This window comes from Propithecus coquereli, unplaced genomic scaffold, assembly GCF_000956105.1.
Source record: "Propithecus coquereli isolate 6110/MARCELLA unplaced genomic scaffold, Pcoq_1.0 Scaffold223, whole genome shotgun sequence".
Classification (NCBI taxonomy): domain Eukaryota; kingdom Metazoa; phylum Chordata; class Mammalia; order Primates; family Indriidae; genus Propithecus; species Propithecus coquereli.
Genome location: NW_012147523.1, coordinates 2,078,560 through 2,100,772, shown reverse-complemented (window position 1 = coordinate 2,100,772; position 22,213 = coordinate 2,078,560). Strand labels below are relative to the sequence as shown.

At 43.6% G+C, this 22,213-nt stretch overlaps 1 protein-coding gene across 1 annotated transcript in view; it reads left to right on the top strand.

Annotated features, from left to right (window-relative positions):
- Nucleotides 1-441: 441 nt before the first annotated feature.
- LCMT1 (leucine carboxyl methyltransferase 1) overlaps nt 442-22,213 on the top strand; it is a 52,265-nt gene continuing 30,493 nt past the window's right edge. The window contains exon 1 of the mRNA XM_012644932.1: nt 442-875. Coding sequence (XP_012500386.1) covers nt 442-875 — 434 coding nt within the window. The remainder of the gene's footprint in view (nt 876-22,213) is intronic.

Here is a 22,213-nt window from a genome sequence, read left to right as displayed (position 1 = left end):
AGTGTCGCGAAATGAAGAAGGAGGCCCATGAATGTGAGCAACTATTGAAAGAAAAAGAACAAGGCAAAAGTGGAGAATTACATGAGCTTTTAAACACACTTAAGTCAGTGCTGGAGAAGCAGTTCTGCTTCAGCAGGAGCGAGATCAAGCCATGGTGGCCCTGAAACAGAAACAAGTGAAAACCAGGCCCTACAGAATGAGGTTCAACATTTATGTGACAAAGAGCTTCCCTTAAACCAGGAGCTATGGAAATTGCATAACCAACTATTACAATCAGAAGATTCCTATAATCATGACATTTTGGCTGCAAAAGACAGAGTGGATAAACTAACCAAGAAAGTCACAGTATTGGAGGAAAACTTAGTTTCTTTTGCAAAGGAAATGGAAAAGGCAAGCCAGGAAGCTAGCTTGCAGGCGGAGTCATTGCATGAAAAATTGAATATGGTCTCCAGACAGAAAGAGGAAATGGCATCACAGCTTTCTGTCTCAGAGGAACAGGAAACTCAGTATGCTCTAGCATTGGCTGAATGGAAAGAAAAGGAAGGACATCAAGAAGGAAAACTTGTGTCATCGCAGGAGCATTTGGATAAAGCAAATGCAGTCCTGGAGCTGAAGGAAGAACAAATGGAAACACTGAAAAACCAAAATGAGGTCCAACAGGAAGAACTGGAGGTGGTGCAAAAGAAATTGATGGAGTTACTAAACAGCATGGAAGGAAATGTGGACAAAGTCTTCATGAGAAACCTCTTCACTGCATGTTTTCAAACACCCAAAAGGAAACAACCTGAAGTGCTACAGTTAATTGGAAGCACTCTGGGTACCAAATGGGAGGAAATGGAGCAGTTGTTGAAGGAAGATCAAGGCGCTGTCACCAGGTGCATGACTGGGTGCCTTGGAAGAGGATCAAAAAGTGTCCCCAGCACACTTCTGAGGCCTAATCAGCAATCTGTGCTTAATAGTTCTTTTTCAGAACTTTATGTTAAGTATCTAGAAGCAGAATCTTATTCACCAACTTTGCTAGAAAGGCTTTCTCCTTGTGATAAGAAGCCTCTAGATTCACCAGGAAAGAACAAATTACCTAAAATCGTAACACGAAGTTTCAAAAATACCCCAGGATCCATACTCAAAAGAGCAGATGGCAATCCCTGCTCCTCAATCGTGTCTCTTATTAATCCAGATGGACTTCAAACCCATGGGTCCCAGCATCTTCTAAATGCTGTTGCAGAGGTTTCGCCACAACTACACCTTTGCTAATGTCACCTGGCGAGAGCCCAGGGGTGGTGCTGAAGGGCCTCTCAAAGGAATAGATGATTTTCAAACCAGAGACATTTATGGAAACCAAGCCTCTATGTGCATGTACTTCATATCACTGAGTGGCCTTTTCGAAAAAGTTGTTTCGTTCTAGTTTTACTTGCTTTAAATTTAATACAAGTATTCTTCATGATTTTTATAGTGTCTGTTAAGGGCTGTAAAGGTATTCCCCAGACTTAAAATTGTGATTATTTCTTGTGACGGTGGGTGTTGGTAGGACTGGACGCTGTGGTCAAAGGATGCTTCAAGGAGTGTTTGCAATGTTTTATTTATTTATGACTAGGAGCAGGCATTTGTATATATTTTCGACAATTAAAGTATTGGCTTGTGTCAAGTTTCAAAATTAGGCCGGGCGCGGTGGCTCACACCTGTAATCCTAGCTCTCTGGGAGGCCGAGGCAGGCGGATTGTTTGAGCTCAGGAGTTTGAAACCAGCCTGAGCAAGAGCAAGACCCCATCTCTACTAAAATTAGAAAGAAATTAATTGGACAACTAAAAATACATAGAAAAAAAAATTAGCCGGGCATGGTGGCACATGCCTGTAGTCCCAGCTACCTGGGAGGCTGAGTCAGGAGGAAGGTTGCTGTGAGCTAGGCTGATGCCACGGCACTCTAGCCCGGGCAGCAGAGTGAGACTCTGTCTCAAAAAAAAAAAAAAAAAAAGTTTCAAAATTATAAAATACATGAATATACATTCCTTACGCAAGGAAAAAAGGTGAAAAGCACAGAAGTACAAGATGCTCAAAATTGAAAAAAATGGAAGTTTTCTTTTGATGGCTAAGTCCCAGTCTTTTTTCTAAAGTTTCCTAGGAAACCACTCTATTTTTAACCTATTTTCTTTCAGATTTTTAGAAATATGTGTTTCTTTGTATATTTGGGAGTATGTTATTCTCTGGCATACTTTCTTAAAAAAAAATCACTACAACTGTCTCCTATTGATCAGCATTGAAGCAGTTTCTACCCCGAATCCTAACAAATGTCTATGGTCAACTCCCCTGCCCATTTCCTTAAGGGCCACTTGAAATCTTTATCACTTTCCTCAAGCACAGTCATGCCTTATACACTCTGCAGACACTAGAGACCAGCAAGCAAGAATTCCTAATTTCCCATACCCCTTTCCTGCATCCCACCATCCTCTCTCCATCCTTCTCCGCTTCTTCCCTTTTGTTTTAGAGTGAACAAGATCAAGCTTTTTAGTTCAAGGCTCAAAACTGTACCCTGTAGACTTTGGATTGAGACTTGTTCAATGATCTCATTCTGTTAATTTTCCACGCTGCTTTATCTTCTGCCTGTCTCTTCCCCTAGGCATATGAGCACACCCACGTTCCTCCTGGCATAGAATACAATCCTTTCTGCTCCTCCAGCAACCACCTTATCTCTCTACCCATCATAGTTAAGCTTTTGAAAGAATTCTTTACTCCTCATCACCACCTCATCTTTCATCAACTTCTTTTTGAAAGTGCCACACACCTTGTCCCATTAGTATCCCAGGGATTTCCATGTTGCTAACTCTAATGCACACTTTTCAGTCCTTTGCTCACTTAAACTCCCTGCACTGTCTGATACATGTTAACCACATCTTCATTCTTTACATTCTCTCCACCTTCTTTGTCTTTCGTGATCTCGCTCTCCCCAGGGTCCACTTCCTAAGGTCAGAATCTTCTTGCCCAGGCTCCTTGTGACTTCTTCTTCTGATCACTTCCTAAATGTGAATGTTCTTCATGGTACTGTCTTCAGCTAACAGGATCTTTGCACTTTCCGTTTGCACAGTCTCAGGGCAGTTTCGTCCACTACCATGAGTCATTTCCCTGGTATGTCAGTGACTTCTGAATGTTCATATCTGACCTCACCCTTCTCCTGATTTCACACTGGTTTAACTGATTGTCTCTGGACACTCCTATCATAATGGCCATCAAAATCAACATGTCCAAGAAAGAACTCAGTATCCTCCCTTGCAACCCTCTCATCACTCAATCAAGAGACCTCAGGATCCTGATTGGCCTCTCTCTGTCTCTGTCTCTGTCTTTGTCTCTTTCTCTCTCTCTCTCTCTCTCTCTCTCTCTCTCTCTCACACACACACACACACACACACACACACACACACAGACACACACACACACTTCATATCCAGTCAACCACTCAAAATACCTTAATTCTCTCTCTCTGTCTGTTCCCACTGATGTGGTCAATCCCTTCCTGTCTTGTGCATGGACCCATGCAGTAGACTCCTTACTTATATAATTGGTTCCATTCTTGCCCTACCCTGCATCCATTCTCCACACTTCTGTGAGGGTGAACTTTCATCAGGGCTATACTGGGTACGGGATGGAAAACAGCAACATTGCGCTGAGCTCCATCGTGTATGATGGTGGCAATGGCATCCATAAAGTGTATGAAGTCTCACTGATGTTCACTCAGTTGATCCCAAAGGATTCCCCAGGTAGCCAAGGGGTCTGGGAGAGGGGTGACCTCCTCCAGCACCATACCATCTGTCAAGGGACTGAAGTCAGATCAGAAGGCCACTCCTACCTTGTGGGATATGCCAGAGAGCTCAGGCTTGGTTCCATCCTGTACCAAGGAGATCTTGGTAGTCATGCCAAGCTTGTGGGGTGCTGCTTCCATGATCTAAGGAATAATGGGCAGCTGAGTATGGAGGGTCACAGGCTCAGGGTCTCTAAGAACCTCTATTTGCAGAAGTGCTCAGTGTGTGGCCAACAATTGCCACTCTCATGGTAGGTAGTTCAGGGACAAGGAAGGCAGTTTCTTACATCAGACACCCATGGACAACTTGTGGTCCTCTGGGTGGTCCATAGACTCCAGGAAGCATGAGAGAAGGTTGACTTTTACTGATCTTACTGGTTCCATTCTTGCCTCTTCACTGAGTGGGTCAATGAGGGCACCAATGGGAGCGCCCACTGCTTTTAATTTGGACAAATTCTAGAGCCTTTTGTTGGAGAGGACCCCACTCAAGGTGGGCTAATTTGCAAGTAATGACATAAATGGGTATAAGTAAAATTTTTCAACAAGAAATACGTTGCTTCCAGAACCTAAAAAAGACTTAAAGATATTGGACTTGCATATCCTGAAAAATTGTATGCCAAAAAATTTCCTCCAAAGGAGAATGTCATCAATGTAATCTCACAGTTGTATTCCAGGAGAAAGGTGGATGCAGTTAAGATCCTGCCTGCAAAGATTGCGTGTGATGGCAGAGCTGTTTAGGTAGCCTGTGGGTAGCAAGGTAAAGATGCATTGTGTCCCTTTGGAGGTGAAGGCAAACTGTGGCTGAGGGGCCTTTGAAATAGTCAAGAGCACATTAGCCAAAACCATAACAGCAAAATACCTCTTTTAAATGTAGTGGGATTCTCAAGTATTTAAGGGTCCCCGCCACCAACCCAAAGAAATTTCCTCAAGTCACATATTTTTTTGTCTCCATCAGATCACATGTGCTATGGATCTTCTGGGTGGTCATGTGGAAAGGAAGCCAGCGGCCAGCTCTGTAGGCCACCGTCCTCCTCCTCTAGGGAATGCCAGTCCATCTCCTCAGGGTTGGGATTCGCATCCAGGAAGTTCATTTTTTCTGTGGTCCAGGTGAGAGTCATCAAGCCCCTTGATCATGAGTTTAGTTCTTTGGCACCCTGTGCTAAGCACAGCCCCAGTGTGTTGGTTTGGGGTTTTGCATTAGGAAAGCAGTTGAATAGCAAATGTCCCTCCCCGTGACAGTTTTGTTTTTTTATCATCAGTGCCTGGGCCACCGACTGCCATGGACACGCACCTCTTAGGGGTCAGGAGAGCACAGGACAGCGGCAGGGGAAGCAGCAGCACAGGAAACATCACTACCTTTGTCTGAACAACAGCAACTGTAAAGAGGCAACCAGGGAGCCATTCTAAAATCTTTCCCAGGGCGATGGCCTCCTTCCATTCCACAATCACAAAGGTTGTCGCCAGGACTGCGCTGGGGGTATATTTTCCCAAACCATGTCTGTATAGCTGCCCCAAGCAGCCAGTGATGGTCATCAGGTTAGACGCATTGAGCAAAGAGCTCTCGCCTGACTCCCAGTGAGTGGAACTCAGGCACATTACCAGAAAGGATATTGTGTTGTTGCTGCCCCCAGGTGGAAGCCTGAGAGAATACCTGTCTGACACAGGCCACACCTGATGGCACCTCACACCAGGATCTGGTCAATTAACATTAGGGTGGGAAGAGACGACCACGCCTAACCGAGATAACAGAACTCGTTAGCTGAAGTGCAAGCTGGCCACCAAGCGGCAGTCACAGTCATTGCTGCCTTATAAAACCTGTCAACGGAAAAAAAAACCAAACTCTAAAATAATTTTAAAGACATTTACTTTGAGCCAAATTTGAGGACCATGACCCGGGGTCACGCCCAAGAGGCCTTGAGCAAGTGGACTCGCTGTGCTTGGATTACAGTTTGGTTTTATACATTTCAGGGAGACAGGGGTTACAGGTGAAGTCATAAATCAATACGTGGGATGCATACATTGGTTTGGCCCGAAAAGGTGGGCCATTTGAAGCTGTGATGGGGGGGGGCTTACAGGTTATAGGTGGGTTTGAAGATTCTTTGGCTTGTAATTGGTTAAAGACATGAAGCTTTGTCTAAAGGCTTGGAATGTTTCAACATAAGGAGGAGTTTATCAGAAATAAGCCACGGGACATATATTTGTTGTGTAAATTGAGGACCTGTAGGTTTGTCTTGCGTACCCTTAGGCCTGTTAATGGGTTACAAAGGATGTCCCCAAGAAGGGAGGGGGGCATGATAAGGCATGTCTGATCTCCTTCCTCCTGGCAGGCAATTTAGTTTTAGGATATTCCTTTTTGGCCACGAGGGCATCCATTTAGTCAGCCAGTGTGAGGGAGTGAGCCTTAAAATTTTATTTTAGTTCACAAACCAGTTAATTAGCAAAGGAACAGTTAGTTAAAGCTGACCCAGGTGTCCTCAGTCAAGGATGGGCCATGCTGCTTGTGATGCCAGTTGTTTTCTTCACCAACTCTTCATTCATGAGGGAGGGTTCCCACTGTAGAGATATGGGGCTGGACAAGTACAGAAGACCTGACACCAGAGAGATGCAATCAACAGCAGTTTATTAGTTACATATACTTAGCGCCCGGGAGGAGGACACTGCCCACTATGCAGGGACACACAGGGTTGCACTCCAGAACACAGTGAACATGCAGGGACTGGGTAGGGTGTCCCCTGGTTCCCAAAGGATGGTGTGATTGGCTTGTCTAAATAATCCCTCCTTTAGCTGGCAGGGAACTGAAACCCACTGGCTGGGGATAAACAGACACTGTCTGGTTCCTGTGATAAGGGGGCCATTTAGCTAGAGGATGTTACCTGTGGGAGCAGAGAAGGAGGGGAACTTGTCGTTTGGGCATTTGAGGCCCTCCAAGATTTCAAAGGCAATTATGTGTGCAAAGCCTGTAGCACCGTCCCTGACACCATGTCAGCCTCAAAAATTTTTTGTTAAATTGTTGAATGACACTGAGCCTTGACTGAATGTAACAATTTACATTTGCTTTTCTGGCTGAATTCTCTACCTTTTGCGCCAATGTTGAGAATCCATCTAGCTCTTCAGCCCCTAGTTAATTCTAGTTGTAAAATTTCACCCGGGTGACCATGTGGCCTCCCAAAACACCTAAGACTACACTTCCCATAAAGAATTGCGTTTTTCTTTTGCGTTATTTCCGTTTCCTTCCCCCCAAGCCCTGACGAAATTCCGGGCTTTGTGGGCAGGGCCAAAAGAGTCGTCCAATGAGCGCCTCCCAAGGCAGAGAGGGCGGGGAAATTTTCCAACGAGCGTCACGGCAGAGGCGCCAATAAGCGCGAAGGTTGCTGGGACAGCTGTAGTGGGTGGCGTCAATGAGCCGCGCCAGACGAGCCGGGTGGAGCCCAGCACCTCTTTTTTGCCTTCTCCCTGAGCCTCGCTCCTGCCCCCGCCACCTGTAGACCCCGCTTCATGTCCCCGGTGGGCACAGCACCCCACAGCCTCCACGTCCATGGCCGGTAGCCTGAGGGAGTCCTTCTTCACCCCCTGTTCTTCCGCCTCGACCTGCGACACAGACGACGAGGGCGTGCGCGGCACCTGTGAAGATGCTTCTCTGTGTAAGAGGTGCGTGCCGGGCGCGGGGTGAGAGGCCGGCGTCTGGGGGCCAGGGCCTAGGTGGGAGGCGGGCCTGTGTGTGAAGAATATATTTGGACGCCCTGAGGGACGTGGTACGCGATTCAGGGATCCTCGCTTCACACCTGTGAAGTGCTCGGAGCAGGGGGTCGTTTATTTACTTGACAATTTTATGAGTTTCTGGTGTGTGCCACTATTTACCTGATCATTTCTGAGCTGCTGGTGTTTGGCAGGTGTGTTGCCAGCCTGGGGTACCGTGAATGGGAGTATGGCGCTGGCCCAGGCAGACATGGTCTTGGCTTTTTCAGAGCCAAACTCCTGCTGGAAAGACAAATATGAAGCAAATAATGACTATAGTCTTTTGAGGTACGAGGAAGAGGAAAAGTACAGGTTCTCCCTCCTTTGTAGGTTGCATTCTACTGGGGGTTGTCTTGATCTCAGTTGCGCACCTAATACTCAGGCCACTGAGGGGAAAATGACCTGTCCCAGGACCACGTTTGTGTGCGGTAGCCTACTGCCTCCACTGTTAGGAGTGTGGTGGTGGGGGTGTTGCCAGCACAGGTAGGTGTCAGGGAAAGAGAAGACAAGAGACTTGAGTGCCATCTATATATTCATTAAGCAAGAACTATTGAGAGCTTACTTTGTGTCAGGCCCTTACTTTGGATTGTTTGGTAGGGGATTCCATGAGGGGAATACATGATAAACAAGACGGACGTGGTGTCAGACGCACTGGAAATCACAGGTGTTGGGAAAGAGACAGGAAACAAATGACCCATGAAATACATAACTACAATTCTGTGTTGAGTGCTGAGAAATACACCATGCCATTAGAGTTTATAATTTAGACAGTGATGTTGGGAACAAAAGTCTTAAAAAAAATAGGGGTGTAGGAGAGTGTTCGGGGAGAGCAAGGGAGGAGTATGGAGTATGTTAGACGACCTGGAAGAATGCCTTCCAGGTTGGAGAAGTAGGCCGGTGTCATGTAGGAATTGTAGAGTGAGGAAAACCAAAGTTTTGAATTAAGACTTACACACTTTTTCTAGGTTCTTGGAGAGTAAGCATAGTGATCTAGAGCCTGCTTATTGAGAGCACTGTCACATTGTTCCCTACTAGCTGTGTAAAATTGGGCAAGTTACTAATCCATTCTGTGCCTCAGTTTCCTGATCTGTAAAATGGGGGTGATAATGCCCATTTTGTAGGTGGTTATGAGATTAAATGGTATTAGTAGAGGATTTAGAGCAATGCCTGGCATGTGGTAGATGTTAGTGGTGTTTGATTAAGTAAATAATCAGTTTAAAAAGCTTGCACAGTCCCAGGTGAAGTTTGTGAGTGGATTGCACTCAGCTTTTTCTGCTCTAGCTTTCAGTTGCTATTAACGACATCTGTAGCACCGTTGACTTAGATCATTTTCCCCATATTGACTGCTATTTGCTAAGAGAATCTGAAGTACCATCAAAATTATTGGAGAGAAATAAAATTCTTTTCAGTAGCACAGTAGGTTTAGACTCATTTAATATTTATTGGTATTATTTTTTGCAAACTTAAATTGGTTATAAAATAATTCAGACACAAAAGTATAGAGAAATCGTATAATTAAAGCATGCTTTTTCTTGACTCTGTTGAATAGTTTTTGTAATTTCAGATTTCTGCTTCAGTTTCTGAGACCCTGTGGATCTACAAATATCTCAGTACAGCAGGGGAAGGTTGGGTTTGAAACTGCAAAGAATATAAAGCAGTAGGCCCCAACGTGAACTGATCATCAGCATAGCCTGTGGGGCTTTTAAAAAATATATATAGATGTTCAAGACCTACTCTAGATTCATGAATCAGAATCTCCTGGGATAAGTCTTGAATAATAAAGACCACAGGTGTCTGCCATCCCGGATGCATTTCATAAAAGCATTCTTGTACTTGGCATTCCCTCCTCTGAAAAAACATGCAAGGAGATTGTGAGAAGAGGTGGTGAGAAGTTAAATGTCTTTCAGATTCTGTGGTATTGTGACCTACATCTTCACTGTGATGTATTAAACATTCTTCTCCAAAAGTCACAATATTAAATAAGGATTCCTTGTGTGAATTATGGACAAATTACTCTTCTCTTTCTGCCTCAGTCTCTTCATCTTAAAAATGGGGATAATAAGGGTAACCTACTTTTTGAATATGAGGATCAAATGAGATAATCGACTGAAAGCAGTTAGTGTCTGGCACAAAGTGAAGCCCTCAGTAAAGTATTATTGCTAGTTTTGATTTCCCTCTATTCTGAGTATTATTTGGTTGAAGTTGCTGAGTATGTAGTAGCTGTGGGTCAGGCTGTTCCTTGCTGCCCTGAGCGAGTTAGAGCCATGAAATCCCTAAAAAACATTTAAAACATCAGTTGGCCTCCCAGGGCACCTACAATTCTGTTACTTTTATTTGAGTTTGCTTTCTTTAGCTCAGAGCCCTTCTAGGAATAATGGTAATGTTATCTGTCTCAGAGGGTTGTTGTGAAGATTATATGTGGAGTGCTTGGCATACAGTAGGTGCTCAATACTGGTGGGTACTGTCATCTTTACTACCCCCATTGCCATCAAACCATCATCATCACCAAAGTGGACACGTACTATCGTTCTGATGGGATGTATTAGGTTTATGCTTACTCATTACTTACCAAGGCTCTCCCACCCTCTCTCTCCTTGTTATGCCAATCATGCCATGCCCCTGTGTCAACTTTCCGCTGTTTCCGTTTACCTCTGACCCAGCAAACCCTTCCTGTGTCCTCTGAAATCACCATTCCTTAATCCACAGGTGCTTCTATTTTCCCAGCCTCTCCTTAGCCATTCCCTCCCTCCTTTTGCCTTAACCCTGATGCTTCCCTGGGGCTATCCTTTTCTTGAAGCCCTCTCAAGTGGTACCTCTGTTCTCTAATAGCCTGCGTATCTCAGGATCAGGGGGTTTGAGATTTGTGTCCTCTCAGCTGTTTGCTCTCCATCTTGTTTCTTTGAGATCCATTGTACCCAGCTGGACCACTCTTCATTGGTGTTGTCTACCTTCTCCTGATTATTCACTGAATTCCTTGAATACTTGGATGCCTGGCCCCAAATTTTTGTATCTACCACAGTTCTTGATATCCTAGATGACCTCAGTGTCCATGTGGAGGCTGCAGCTTAGAGGCACTCAATTTTTGAATGCCTCGTTTGCAGTGATTACCTCTTCTCATCAGATTCTGTCACCTGTTCCCACCATGATACCCTGGATTTTCATCCCGTTGCTGCACTGACTCACAGATGACCAGTGCAACATTTTCCAACCTGGTTTTGTCTAGGTTGCTTGATCAGTTATTTTTGCTGTGCTCATCATTTTTCCTTAGGACCTCCATGGCTTTCTGTATCCTCCCTCTCTGCTGTTCCCTCTCAGTTGATCTTAGAGTTCACAGTCTATGACTCAGTAATTCTCTTGACAGTATCTTTATCTCCCTTCCCCTTTGGTCCTAGTAGACCCAAAACCCTGATTGAATCAAATTATCCGTTTTCACCTTGAATACTGGTGATAGAAATCATACAACAGGGCAGCTTGGTACTACTATGAATTCATGTCACCCAACCTCACCTGTGCCCTTAATAGAGCCTTACAATTCTAATATGTTTCTCTGGTCAACTCTCTGTCTCATTCTCCAGAACACTTAGTTCATCCATTTTCCACTTTCCCTAAACTTCTCATTTACCCCGTGCCGCCTTTGTTGTAAAGATAATGTCAACCATTGCTTAATATAGCAAGTGGAAGCCTTCAGGTGGAAACTCCATTAACTTCTCTCCAAGAAGCTTGCTTATGCTCCCCTCCCATTACAGTTGTCAATGTCCTCCAGTAAAGACCACCAGAAACACACCTGTAGTTAAAGAAGTTGGGTGTTTTACTTGTGACAACAAGGGAAAACTCGCACCAGGAGGAACTATGGGGCATAGATCAGTAAAAGGGTGCTAGACCTTTTAGGATTTGGGCTTTGGCTGGGGAATGTGGAGTAGGGTTCACCGGAACAGGGACTTGCTCTGAACTGAGTGCTGACGGGAGGTGGGGACAGTTCTATCATCACGTAGCACATTCAGTCTTTTCTAGAAGGAGGTTTGGCTAGAGTAGGATTAAAATTGTAATGTGTAAAAGAAGGCACAGTCACTCAGTTGTTTGATATTTTGTGAGTGGCACGGTGGCGTTTTGTCTGTGCTTAGACAAAATTATGAAGTGGACTTGTTTCATCTCGCTTCATCGCTGTTGCAGAGGGCCCTTGTCTTGGTGTTCTGTGAGATTGTTTATGTCCAACAGGAGAACAGCATGGCCTTTCTGGGTGCACCAGCCAACTTCCAGCAACATTAAGACCTGGCTCGCAGTATAGGGCCAGCTCATGGAGGTCAGGGCTGCTTTTCTATGCATGAGCAGAGGCATGGAGACTGAAGCACAAGGTGTGTTAGGGGAACTTGACAACAGGTGAGACAAGAGAATTCAGAGAGGTTGTGAGAGAACAAATTATGAACGGTCCTGAGGATTGTGGGTTTCATCCTGAGGTATTTTTAAGTGGGGGAGCTGCATGATCTGGGCTTGTATTTTAGAAAAATCCAAAGCAGCTGTGCCAGGAGATAGATCCTGACAAAGGGCAAGTTTCTTCTTTCCCACGGCCACATATTTTCCTCTGACATTAGCCACTCACCAGATCTAATGCAGCGCTTCCTGATTTTTCTAACTGCTGGCTGGGGTGATTGTTCATAATTGCAAATCTTAACCTGTCACTTAAAACTTTTCGGTTCCCCAGCAGCTAGCAGGTAAAAAATCTGCACTTGATTGCGTGAAATGCTGTATCTTTTCATGATCTGGTCACTCTAGCCTGATATCTGACCACAACTGAGAATCTCCACTTGGATGTCTCAGAACTATCTCAAATTCACTATTTCTACAACTGGACTCAAGATCACCTTCCCGTGGTCCTCCCCACAGCCCCCTCAGTGAATGGTGCCATCGTTCATTGGGGTCACAGGTACAACGAGGTAGGCATCACCTTGGAAACTGCCCTTTTACTTTCCCCTTTATGTGATCAATCAGCCAGACCTGTTGATTTTATCTGCTAAATATTTCTGGAATCTACTTCTTTCCTCCACCTCTGCTTCTGTCATCTCAGTCCAAGCCAAGGGTCATCTGTGATCTGAGCTAAGGCATTAGTCTGCCTACTGGACTCTGCCACTCACACTTAGCTCCCACACATCCTTATCTCACACTGAAGACAAAGGTGTGTAAAAGGCCCATTTGATCATTGTCGTTCCCTTGCTTAATGGCTTCCTGCTGGTATTAGAAAAGTTTCCTTCTGTGGTCTCCAGGGCCCTGCCTGCCCTGTCCTATTTTCCCAGCTTGCTTCATACCACTCTTCCCTCCCCTGGGCCATCCTTTCAGTTCCTCACATGTCCCTTGTCTTTCCTTCCTACGGGCCTTTGGGCATACTGTTCCCACTGCCTGGAATGCTTTCTTCCCCCTCCCTTGCCTCATTAGTTCCACATCATCTCTTAGATTAATGCATTCACTTATTTTTCCTTATTGAGGGCCTGCTCAATTTATGCTGGCACCATTCTAGAAACTGTGGACACAGATGTGAACAAAACAGACAAGTTGGAGCTCTTATGCAGCTGGATTCCAGTGAGGGAAACAGTCAGGAAACAAACAAGCAAAATATCTGGCATTTCTGATGGTGATAGATGCAGTAGATGTGCTGGGAGGAGTTGTCATTTGAGATGGAGTGGCCAGGAAAGGCCTCACTGAGGAGGCCGGTATAGACGAAAGGCTTGCAGGGGCGAGGGAGTGAGCCCTGAGTCCTGTGGGTATCGGGGGGGAAAAGTCTTGCAGGCAGAGACAACAGAGAGGAAGAAGGCCCTGAGGCACGAGCTGGCCTGACCTGTTCCAGGAGCAACAAGGCCAGGCTGACTGGGGGAAGAGCAGGAGGTGGAATCTGGGAGTCGGTGGGGGCAGACATTGCAGGCCATGCATGGTAGGCCCTTGTGAGGACCTGGCTTTTACTCTAAGCGAGATGGGCACCATTGGAGGATTTTGAATTGGAGAGAGAGGTGACCTGCCTTGGGTTTGATCAGGGTCCTTTCAGCTTCTCTGCTGAGAATAGACTGTAGAGGGCAAGGGCAGAGACAGGGAGGTCAGTGGTCGGCTGTGGGAGTGTCCCACGTGAGAGAGGCTGATGCCTGATTAAGGTGCTGGTGGAGGTGCTGAGAAACCAACAGATTCTGCATGCATGGTGAAGGTAGAACTGCTAGAATGTTCTGACAGTAGATGTGAGGTGAGACTAGGGCACCAAGGTGACTCCAACGTTTTTGGAGTCATTGTGTTGCAGTTGTCTGCAGTGTTCAGTACAGTAACATGCTGTAGAGGTTTGTAGCCTAAGAACAACAGGCTACTGCATAAAGCCTAGGTGTGTAGTAGGCTCTACCATCTAGGTTTCTGTAAATACAGTCATTGATCGCACAATGATGAAGTTACCTAACGATGCGTTTCTCAGAATGTATCCCTGTTATTAAGTGACGCATGACAGTATATACATGTGTACACAGATACACATGCATATACACATACATACACCTATGCATACCATTTAAGCAATGAAAGTGTTAGGAGGGGGAAAAAACCAGGTGTGCATGAGAGATCTAAATCCAGGTGAGGGCCAGGTGTGGTGGCTTATGCCTGTAATCCTAGCACTCTAGGAGGCTGAGGTAGGAGAGTTGCTTGAGTTGAGGAGTTCGAGACCAGCCTGACCAAAAGTGAGACCCTGTCTCTACAAAAAAATAGAGAAATTAGCCGGGTGTGGTGGCATGCGGCTATAGTCCCAGCTACTCGGCAGGCTGAAGCAGGAGGATCGCTTGAGCCCAGGAGTTTGAGGTTGCTGTGAGCTAGACTGATGCCATGGCAGTCTAGCCTGGGCAAGAGAGAGAGAGAGACACTCAGTCTCAAAAAAAAAAAAAATCCAGGTGGGTAAGTAGGTTTGAAAAGCAATAACCTTAAGTTTCCTACATGAATAGAATTAAGTTCCACAGCTGAGGTGACTACCTTGACCTCTGTAGAGCACTGCCTTCCTTGTAGTGTTGTTGGTTATATGTGCTTGTATTCCTAAGGCATTTGGAATAATGCCTGGCACATAGTCAGCTGCCTGGCACATTTCCCCCCCACACTCCCTCCGTGAGTGTGGATTAAAGAAGTAGAATGAGGCACCAATCTTGATTCTCACAGGCTGCCAGAGCCAGGGAGGCCCCTTCCCATTCCCTGAAACCTCAGGTGAGGAAATGTCTGTTGGAGGTGGATTTCACACCTTTCTGGTGAAGGACTCATTGTTGCAGTTGACACTCTTGTGGATAGGGCACAATCAGTAATGTTTCTGGAATGAATAGGTGGTTGGATCCGACCAGTGTTTCCCATGGGAGAAATGTGAGATGATGTTAGGTGGTACACAGACATTTTACTTTTTAATAGTTAGGTATTTATTACTGTGTTGTGTTAGAAGAAAACACTAAGTAGCACATCAGACCTGAGTATTAAAAAAGGGAGTGACTAAAGACATAACTAAATGGAACAGGTGGTATGTGAATGCCATGGACATTGAAAGCAGTGTGGATTGAAAAAAGACTGGGAAAATCTTTGAGGTCTTTCCAAATCTGAGATGTTTGATTCTTTGCATCTGGCCTTTTCATATGAAATCAGGATACACAAATAGAAGGGATGTTCTCTGGGTTTTATAAGCAGAGGACTGTAGTGGAAATTGACAGGTAGAATTTGATGCTCAGTGTCAATGGTGTAGAGACCACCACTAATAGCAGCAGTGGTGTCTACTCTGGGCAGTCATGTATGTGTATTTATATCTTCTAACAAAATTGGGAACATCCTGTACATACAGTTTTGTAGCCTGCTTTGTTCACCTGATACTGTAAATCCATGTTCACTGTTCTTGTAGAGAAATGTTTGTGTCCATTCTTGATGATTTCCTTAGGATAGTCCTAGCGGTGGGACTGTTCAGTTATTGTGTGTGCACGTGTTTCGGGCTTTTTATACCTGTTGTCATGGTGCCTTGCAGCAGGATTGTGCCAATTTGTGGTCACTGCAGCTCCAGCGCCCTCTTTCTCGTGCCCCTCCAAAGCCAACTTCAGTTCAACAATAGTTTTGTTGCCAACTTGGAGAAATACTGTACTATTTTTGCTTTCAGTTTACACTTTTTTAGATTATTGATAAGGCTGAACTTCTTGTGTGTTCATTGATCAATTTTTTTTCTTTTGTGAAATGCCCCGAAGTTTGTATTTTGTCCATTTTTTTTCTTTTGGGAGTTTAGGATTGTTATTAATTTATGAGTTTCTTTATATTGTAAGGGTATTAGTACTTTGTGATATATTACAGATATTTATCCTGGAGTAATACTTGCCTTTTATGTTTATGATATTCAAACTTACTGGGGTTTTTCGTTATGAAGGCAGTACTATATTTGATTCTGTGACACATTCTTTTCCATTTAACTTCTTTGAAATCAGATGTGATTTGTTCTTTATGTGTCCTGCAGTCGTCGTCAGCTGCGCTAGAGTTGTCATTACCTGGGCTGACGGACTTGGTTGTATTCTGGGTGGCAAGTCTGAACAGCTGTGACCACTGAACTGGATGCTTCAGTTCTGATACCATTTAAGGACCATTTGAAGGAGCACAAATCCTGCTTGCTGTTTGAAAACTATCCATTGATGCCTTCTGATGATACCAAAACAAACCACTATCGTAACTTACAGCATGAGGGTCAATGACTTGGAAGAAAATCTCAGGATGGTGGGGCTCTCTTGAGAAATGCCATATCACCAACACCCTCAATTGTACAACAGTCGATATAGTGTGGAAACTCACATCCTGAATGTGAAGACTTAACCAGCTTATTCCAGTAACTTTTTCCTTTTTAAAAAAAATATGTTTAAGAGACAAGGTTTCACTCTATTGCCTAGGCTGGAGTGCAGTGGTGCAATCCTAGCTCTCTCTGGCCTCAAACTACCAGGCTCAAGCTATCCCCCAACTCCACCTCCCAATTAGCTAGGACTACAGGTGTGCACCACCACACCTGGCTAATTTTCTTTATTTTTGTGTAGAGAATGGGGTCTTGCTATGTCTTTTCTTCTTTATGTGTGTGCAAGAGACAGATATGATAATCTCTTTAAGTCCAGAAGAATTTTTTTAATAGAGACAAAATTGTGGGGGATAAGAGTAAGTCAATTTAATTTGCAGAGTTTTTTCTTATTTGGTGGTTCATCTTGTAATTGATGCCATCTCAGAGTTGATGAAATAGTGTCATATGGTTAGTGTAGAAAATTTAGAAAGTATAGATGAATAAAAAATAAACACCCCAAATCTCAGATAACTATTAATATTTTGGTATCCTCAATAAATCTGTATAATCAAGACACACAGGTGTTTATGGATACATATGCTACATATGTTTTTGCCATTTAGTTTATATTTTAAATGACTGGTTAGTATTTCATTGTGTGGATATGCTGTACTTTGTTGGGTTAATCTCTAACTGATGGTAAATCCTGAAACTAGATGCTTGTCTCCCTTTAGAAGTCCGCTCAATAGTGCCGGTGCCTGGGCAAGAGAGAGAGAGAGACACTCAGTCTCAAAAAAAAAAAAAAATCCAGGTGGGTAAGTAGGTTTGAAAAGCAATAACCTTAAGTTTCCTACATGAATAGAATTAAGTTCCACAGCTGAGGTGACTACCTTGACCTCTGTAGAGCACTGCCTTCCTTGTAGTGTTGTTGGTTATATGTGCTTGTATTCCTAAGGCATTTGGAATAATGCCTGGCACATAGTCAGCTGCCTGGCACATTTCCCCCCCACACTCCCTCCGTGAGTGTGGATTAAAGAAGTAGAATGAGGCACCAATCTTGATTCTCACAGGCTGCGAGAGCCAGGGAGGCCCCTTCCCATTCCCTGAAACCTCAGGTGAGGAAATGTCTGTTGGAGGTGGATTTCACACCTTTCTGGTGAAGGACTCATTGTTGCAGTTGACACTCTTGTGGATAGGGCACAATCAGTAATGTTTCTGGAATGAATAGGTGGTTGGATCCGACCAGTGTTTCCCATGGGAGAAATGTGAGATGATGTTAGGTGGTACACAGACATTTTACTTTTTAATAGTTAGGTATTTATTACTGTGTTGTGTTAGAAGAAAATACTAAGTAGCACATCAGACCTGAGTATTAAAAAAGGGAGTGACTAAAGACATAACTAAATGGAACAGGTGGTATGTGAATGCCATGGACATTGAAAGCAGTGTGGATTGAAAAAAGACTGGGAAAATCTTTGAGGTCTTTCCAAATCTGAGATGTTTGATTCTTTGCATCTGGCCTTTTCATATGAAATCAGGATACACAAATAGAAGGGATGTTCTCTGGGTTTTATAAGCAGAGGACTGTAGTGGAAATTGACAGGTAGAATTTGATGCTCAGTGTCAATGGTGTAGAGACCACCACTAATAGCAGCAGTGGTGTCTACTCTGGGCAGTCATGTATGTGTATTTATATCTTCTAACAAAATTGGGAACATCCTGTACATACAGTTTTGTAGCCTGCTTTGTTCACCTGATACTGTAAATCCATGTTCACTGTTCTTGTAGAGAAATGTTTGTGTCCATTCTTGATGATTTCCTTAGGATAGTCCTAGCGGTGGGACTGTTCAGTTATTGTGTGTGCACGTGTTTCGGGCTTTTTATACCTGTTGTCATGGTGCCTTGCAGCAGGATTGTGCCAATTTGTGGTCACTGCAGCTCCAGCGCCCTCTTTCTCGTGCCCCTCCAAAGCCAACTTCAGTTCAACAATAGTTTTGTTGCCAACTTGGAGAAATACTGTACTATTTTTGCTTTCAGTTTACACTTTTTTAGATTATTGATAAGGCTGAACTTCTTGTGTGTTCATTGATCAATTTTTTTTCTTTTGTGAAATGCCCCGAAGTTTGTATTTTGTCCATTTTTTTTCTTTTGGGAGTTTAGGATTGTTATTAATTTATGAGTTTCTTTATATTGTAAGGGTATTAGTACTTTGTGATATATTACAGATATTTATCCTGGAGTAATACTTGCCTTTTATGTTTATGATATTCAAACTTACTGGGGTTTTTCGTTATGAAGGCAGTACTATATTTGATTCTGTGACACATTCTTTTCCATTTAACTTCTTTGAAATCAGATGTGATTTGTTCTTTATGTGTCCTGCAGTCGTCGTCAGCTGCGCTAGAGTTGTCATTACCTGGGCTGACGGACTTGGTTGTATTCTGGGTGGCAAGTCTGAACAGCTGTGACCACTGAACTGGATGCTTCAGTTCTGATACCATTTAAGGACCATTTGAAGGAGCACAAATCCTGCTTGCTGTTTGAAAACTATCCATTGATGCCTTCTGATGATACCAAAACAAACCACTATCGTAACTTACAGCATGAGGGTCAATGACTTGGAAGAAAATCTCAGGATGATGGGGCTCTCTTGAGAAATGCCATATCACCAACACCCTCAATTGTACAACAGTCGATATAGTGTGGAAACTCACATCCTGAATGTGAAGACTTAACCAGCTTATTCCAGTAACTTTTTCCTTTTTAAAAAAAATATGTTTAAGAGACAAGGTTTCACTCTATTGCCTAGGCTGGAGTGCAGTGGTGCAATCCTAGCTCTCTCTGGCCTCAAACTACCAGGCTCAAGCTATCCCCCAACTCCACCTCCCAATTAGCTAGGACTACAGGTGTGCACCACCACACCTGGCTAATTTTCTTTATTTTTGTGTAGAGAATGGGGTCTTGCTATGTCTTTTCTTCTTTATGTGTGTGCAAGAGACAGATATGATAATCTGTTTAAATAAGTCCAGAAGAATTTTTTTAATAGAGACAAAATTGTGGGGGATAAGAGTAAGTCAATTTAATTTGCAGAGTTTTTTCTTATTTGGTGGTTCATCTTGTAATTGATGCCATCTCAGAGTTGATGAAATAATGTCATATGGTTAGTGTAGAAAATTTAGAAAGTATAGATGAATAAAAAATAAACACCCAAAATCTCAGATAATTATTAATATTTTGGTATCCTCAATAAATCTCTATAATCAAGACACACAGGTGTTTATGGATACATATGCTACATATGTTTTTGCCATTTAGTTTATATTTTAAATGACTGGTTAGTATTTCATTGTGTGGATATGCTGTACTTTGTTGGGTTAATCTCTAACTGATGGTAAATCCTGAAACTAGATGCTTGTCTCCCTTTAGAAGTCCGCTCAATAGTGCCGGTGCCCTCTTCTTATTCTCCCAATAGTGTGTCTTCAGTCTTTTTATCTTGGCCACTCCAACAGACCAGATGGTGAGATCCTTTCTCCTCGGGGCATGGAAACCTCTTGCAGTGATCTGGCTTTGAGGAATGGAAAAGACAAATGTTAGAAACATTAGGAAGTGGGAATTGATGGGAATTAGTGGTTGGATATATTTATGGCATGTCCCAGGCATCTCACCACCTCTTTGTTCTCCTGTACATGACTGACCATGGACGGTGTGCTCTTGAGGCCAGTCCCAGGGTACCTGAGCCGCCTCCTCCCTTCACCCTCCTCTCTAGGTTCTTCTGGTTCTCACTGATCTCCGGCCCTCAGGCCTCCTTTGTGCTAGTGGAGGGCTCACATCTGTGCCCACCCAGGGAATTTCTCTCTGCTGCTCTGCCTGTCTGGAATGCCTTTGGACAGCTGACTGTCTCCCATTCTCCAGGGCTCAGCACGGCCATCACCTCTGCCTTCCCCTTTTCACCCTCATCCTCTGTGTTAGTCATATTCTTCATTCCTCATAATCTTTTATCTTTGTCTTAATCCTTTCTTGTTCACCACTCTATCCCCAGTGCCTAGCACTTAGCAGACATTCAAATGTTGCTTGACTGAATCAGTCATATTGAATAGTGTTGAATAATCCAGAGTTGAGAGGAATAGAAACTGTTCTTTGTTGTCCAAGAGAGCAGCAGTAAGTCCAACAAGTTATGGCTTCCAAAAGGAGGCAGCTTTATCAGCTTTCAACAAAGTTGCTCAGCAGTGGAGTGAGTGCCTTCCTTGATGAGTAGTCAGGTAGTGACTTAATATCATTGAAACGATTCTTGCAGTAGATGTTGGGGTTGGCTAGATGATTTCTAAGGCCCTTTCCAACCCTTAAAACTGTGGGATGAGTGTTCTCATTTGTGCGGTTACTAGTCTACCATTCTTGTTTCAACTGCAGCCCTGGCTTTTACCACTAGATGGCACTAGCTGATTCCTTTGAAATCAGTGTTTATAAAACTGCCATCTACAGTGAGAAAATACATTTTTCATTGCACTTACACCGTGATGCACACTTGAAACTAAAGTGTCATGAAAATTTTAACGCTTACTGTGTGTAATGCATGCTACTTTCTATTTTACTCTATTATACTTCACTTTTTAAAAGCACCTTTGTAAACTGATTTCATCATATTGAATCACAACTCAGTATTTGAAAAACAGTATTTCAAATAACTGAACTAGTTTACTGTTATGAAGTGCTGTGTTTATGTTGTTTTCCTTGGACAGACTGGGCATGTATGGCAAATCCTGTTCATTAATGAATACTTTGCACGTGTCTGTGTTGAGTTGCTGCATAGAGTAGCTGAATGTATGTGCTTCCTTACAGGTGTCTGTGGATGAGAGAGACTGTGGGAGACATGTTTGTACGTAATTCACTTATTGTAGTCAAGGCAGATGTAAGCCTTGTTGGTTGATATAAGGAAAAGCTGTATTATCTGCTTCCAGGAGCTCAGAATCTACCTTCGAGACACAGCACACAGACCCCTTAAATTTCAGCTCACTTATCAAGCAAATGGAAATGGGGCTATTACTCAGGTTATCAGTTAGGATGCATTAGGCTGCAAATAACAGAAGCCTGGCTGAAGTTGCCTTAAAGGGAGAAGACACTTCTTATCTTACAAAATATAAGTTGAGCTGTAGAGCAGTCTGCAAGCCCACAGCAGCTGAGCACGGCCTTAGGGATCCAGTTTCTTTTCATGACTTCTCAGTTGTCCTAAAGCTGATTCTACTGATGGCTGCAAGGAGGCTTCTAGTCTTGAAACACTAAGCTTTAACTCCTTACTGAAGACTGGGGTAGAGAGAATTTAGGCTACCATAGCACTTTGCAAGTTGTACTTGTTCATTTTTTCCTGATTTCCCCACTGTGACCTCCCTTAGGGCGAAATGACTGACACCTAATATAGAGTCCAGAAATTTAGCGATGTTTGCCAGGTATTTCTTCTGAGTCTCCTTTCCTCTGGGCTGAACCTTTTGTCTAGTTGTTATCTGACTAGCTCTGGCCAATGAGTTTACTGAGTGAATACATGGTTGCAAGTCTTCTATATGAAGTATGAGGTGATGATGTTTGCTGTTTAGGGTCCTGGGAAAAAGGAGCTAGCGTAGGGGTGAGCTGAAACCTCTCCTTTCCCCCAAAAGCTGGCCGAAAGATCAACTCTGACAATTAAGGCATATTAATAAGAGAAAGGTTTATTTACCATGCACATGGGGAGAATCACAGAGTGATTACTCAATATCGCAGTGAAGTTTAGATATTTTTATACCTGTTCATTTGGAGGGGAGAGGAAGATGAGGAGTACAGGTAATTCTGTTTAAGGGGAACAAATGGTGCTAGGGAGAATAAATGGATGTGGAATACAGATTTATTTGTAAATGATTCACTTTGGAAATTATAATAAA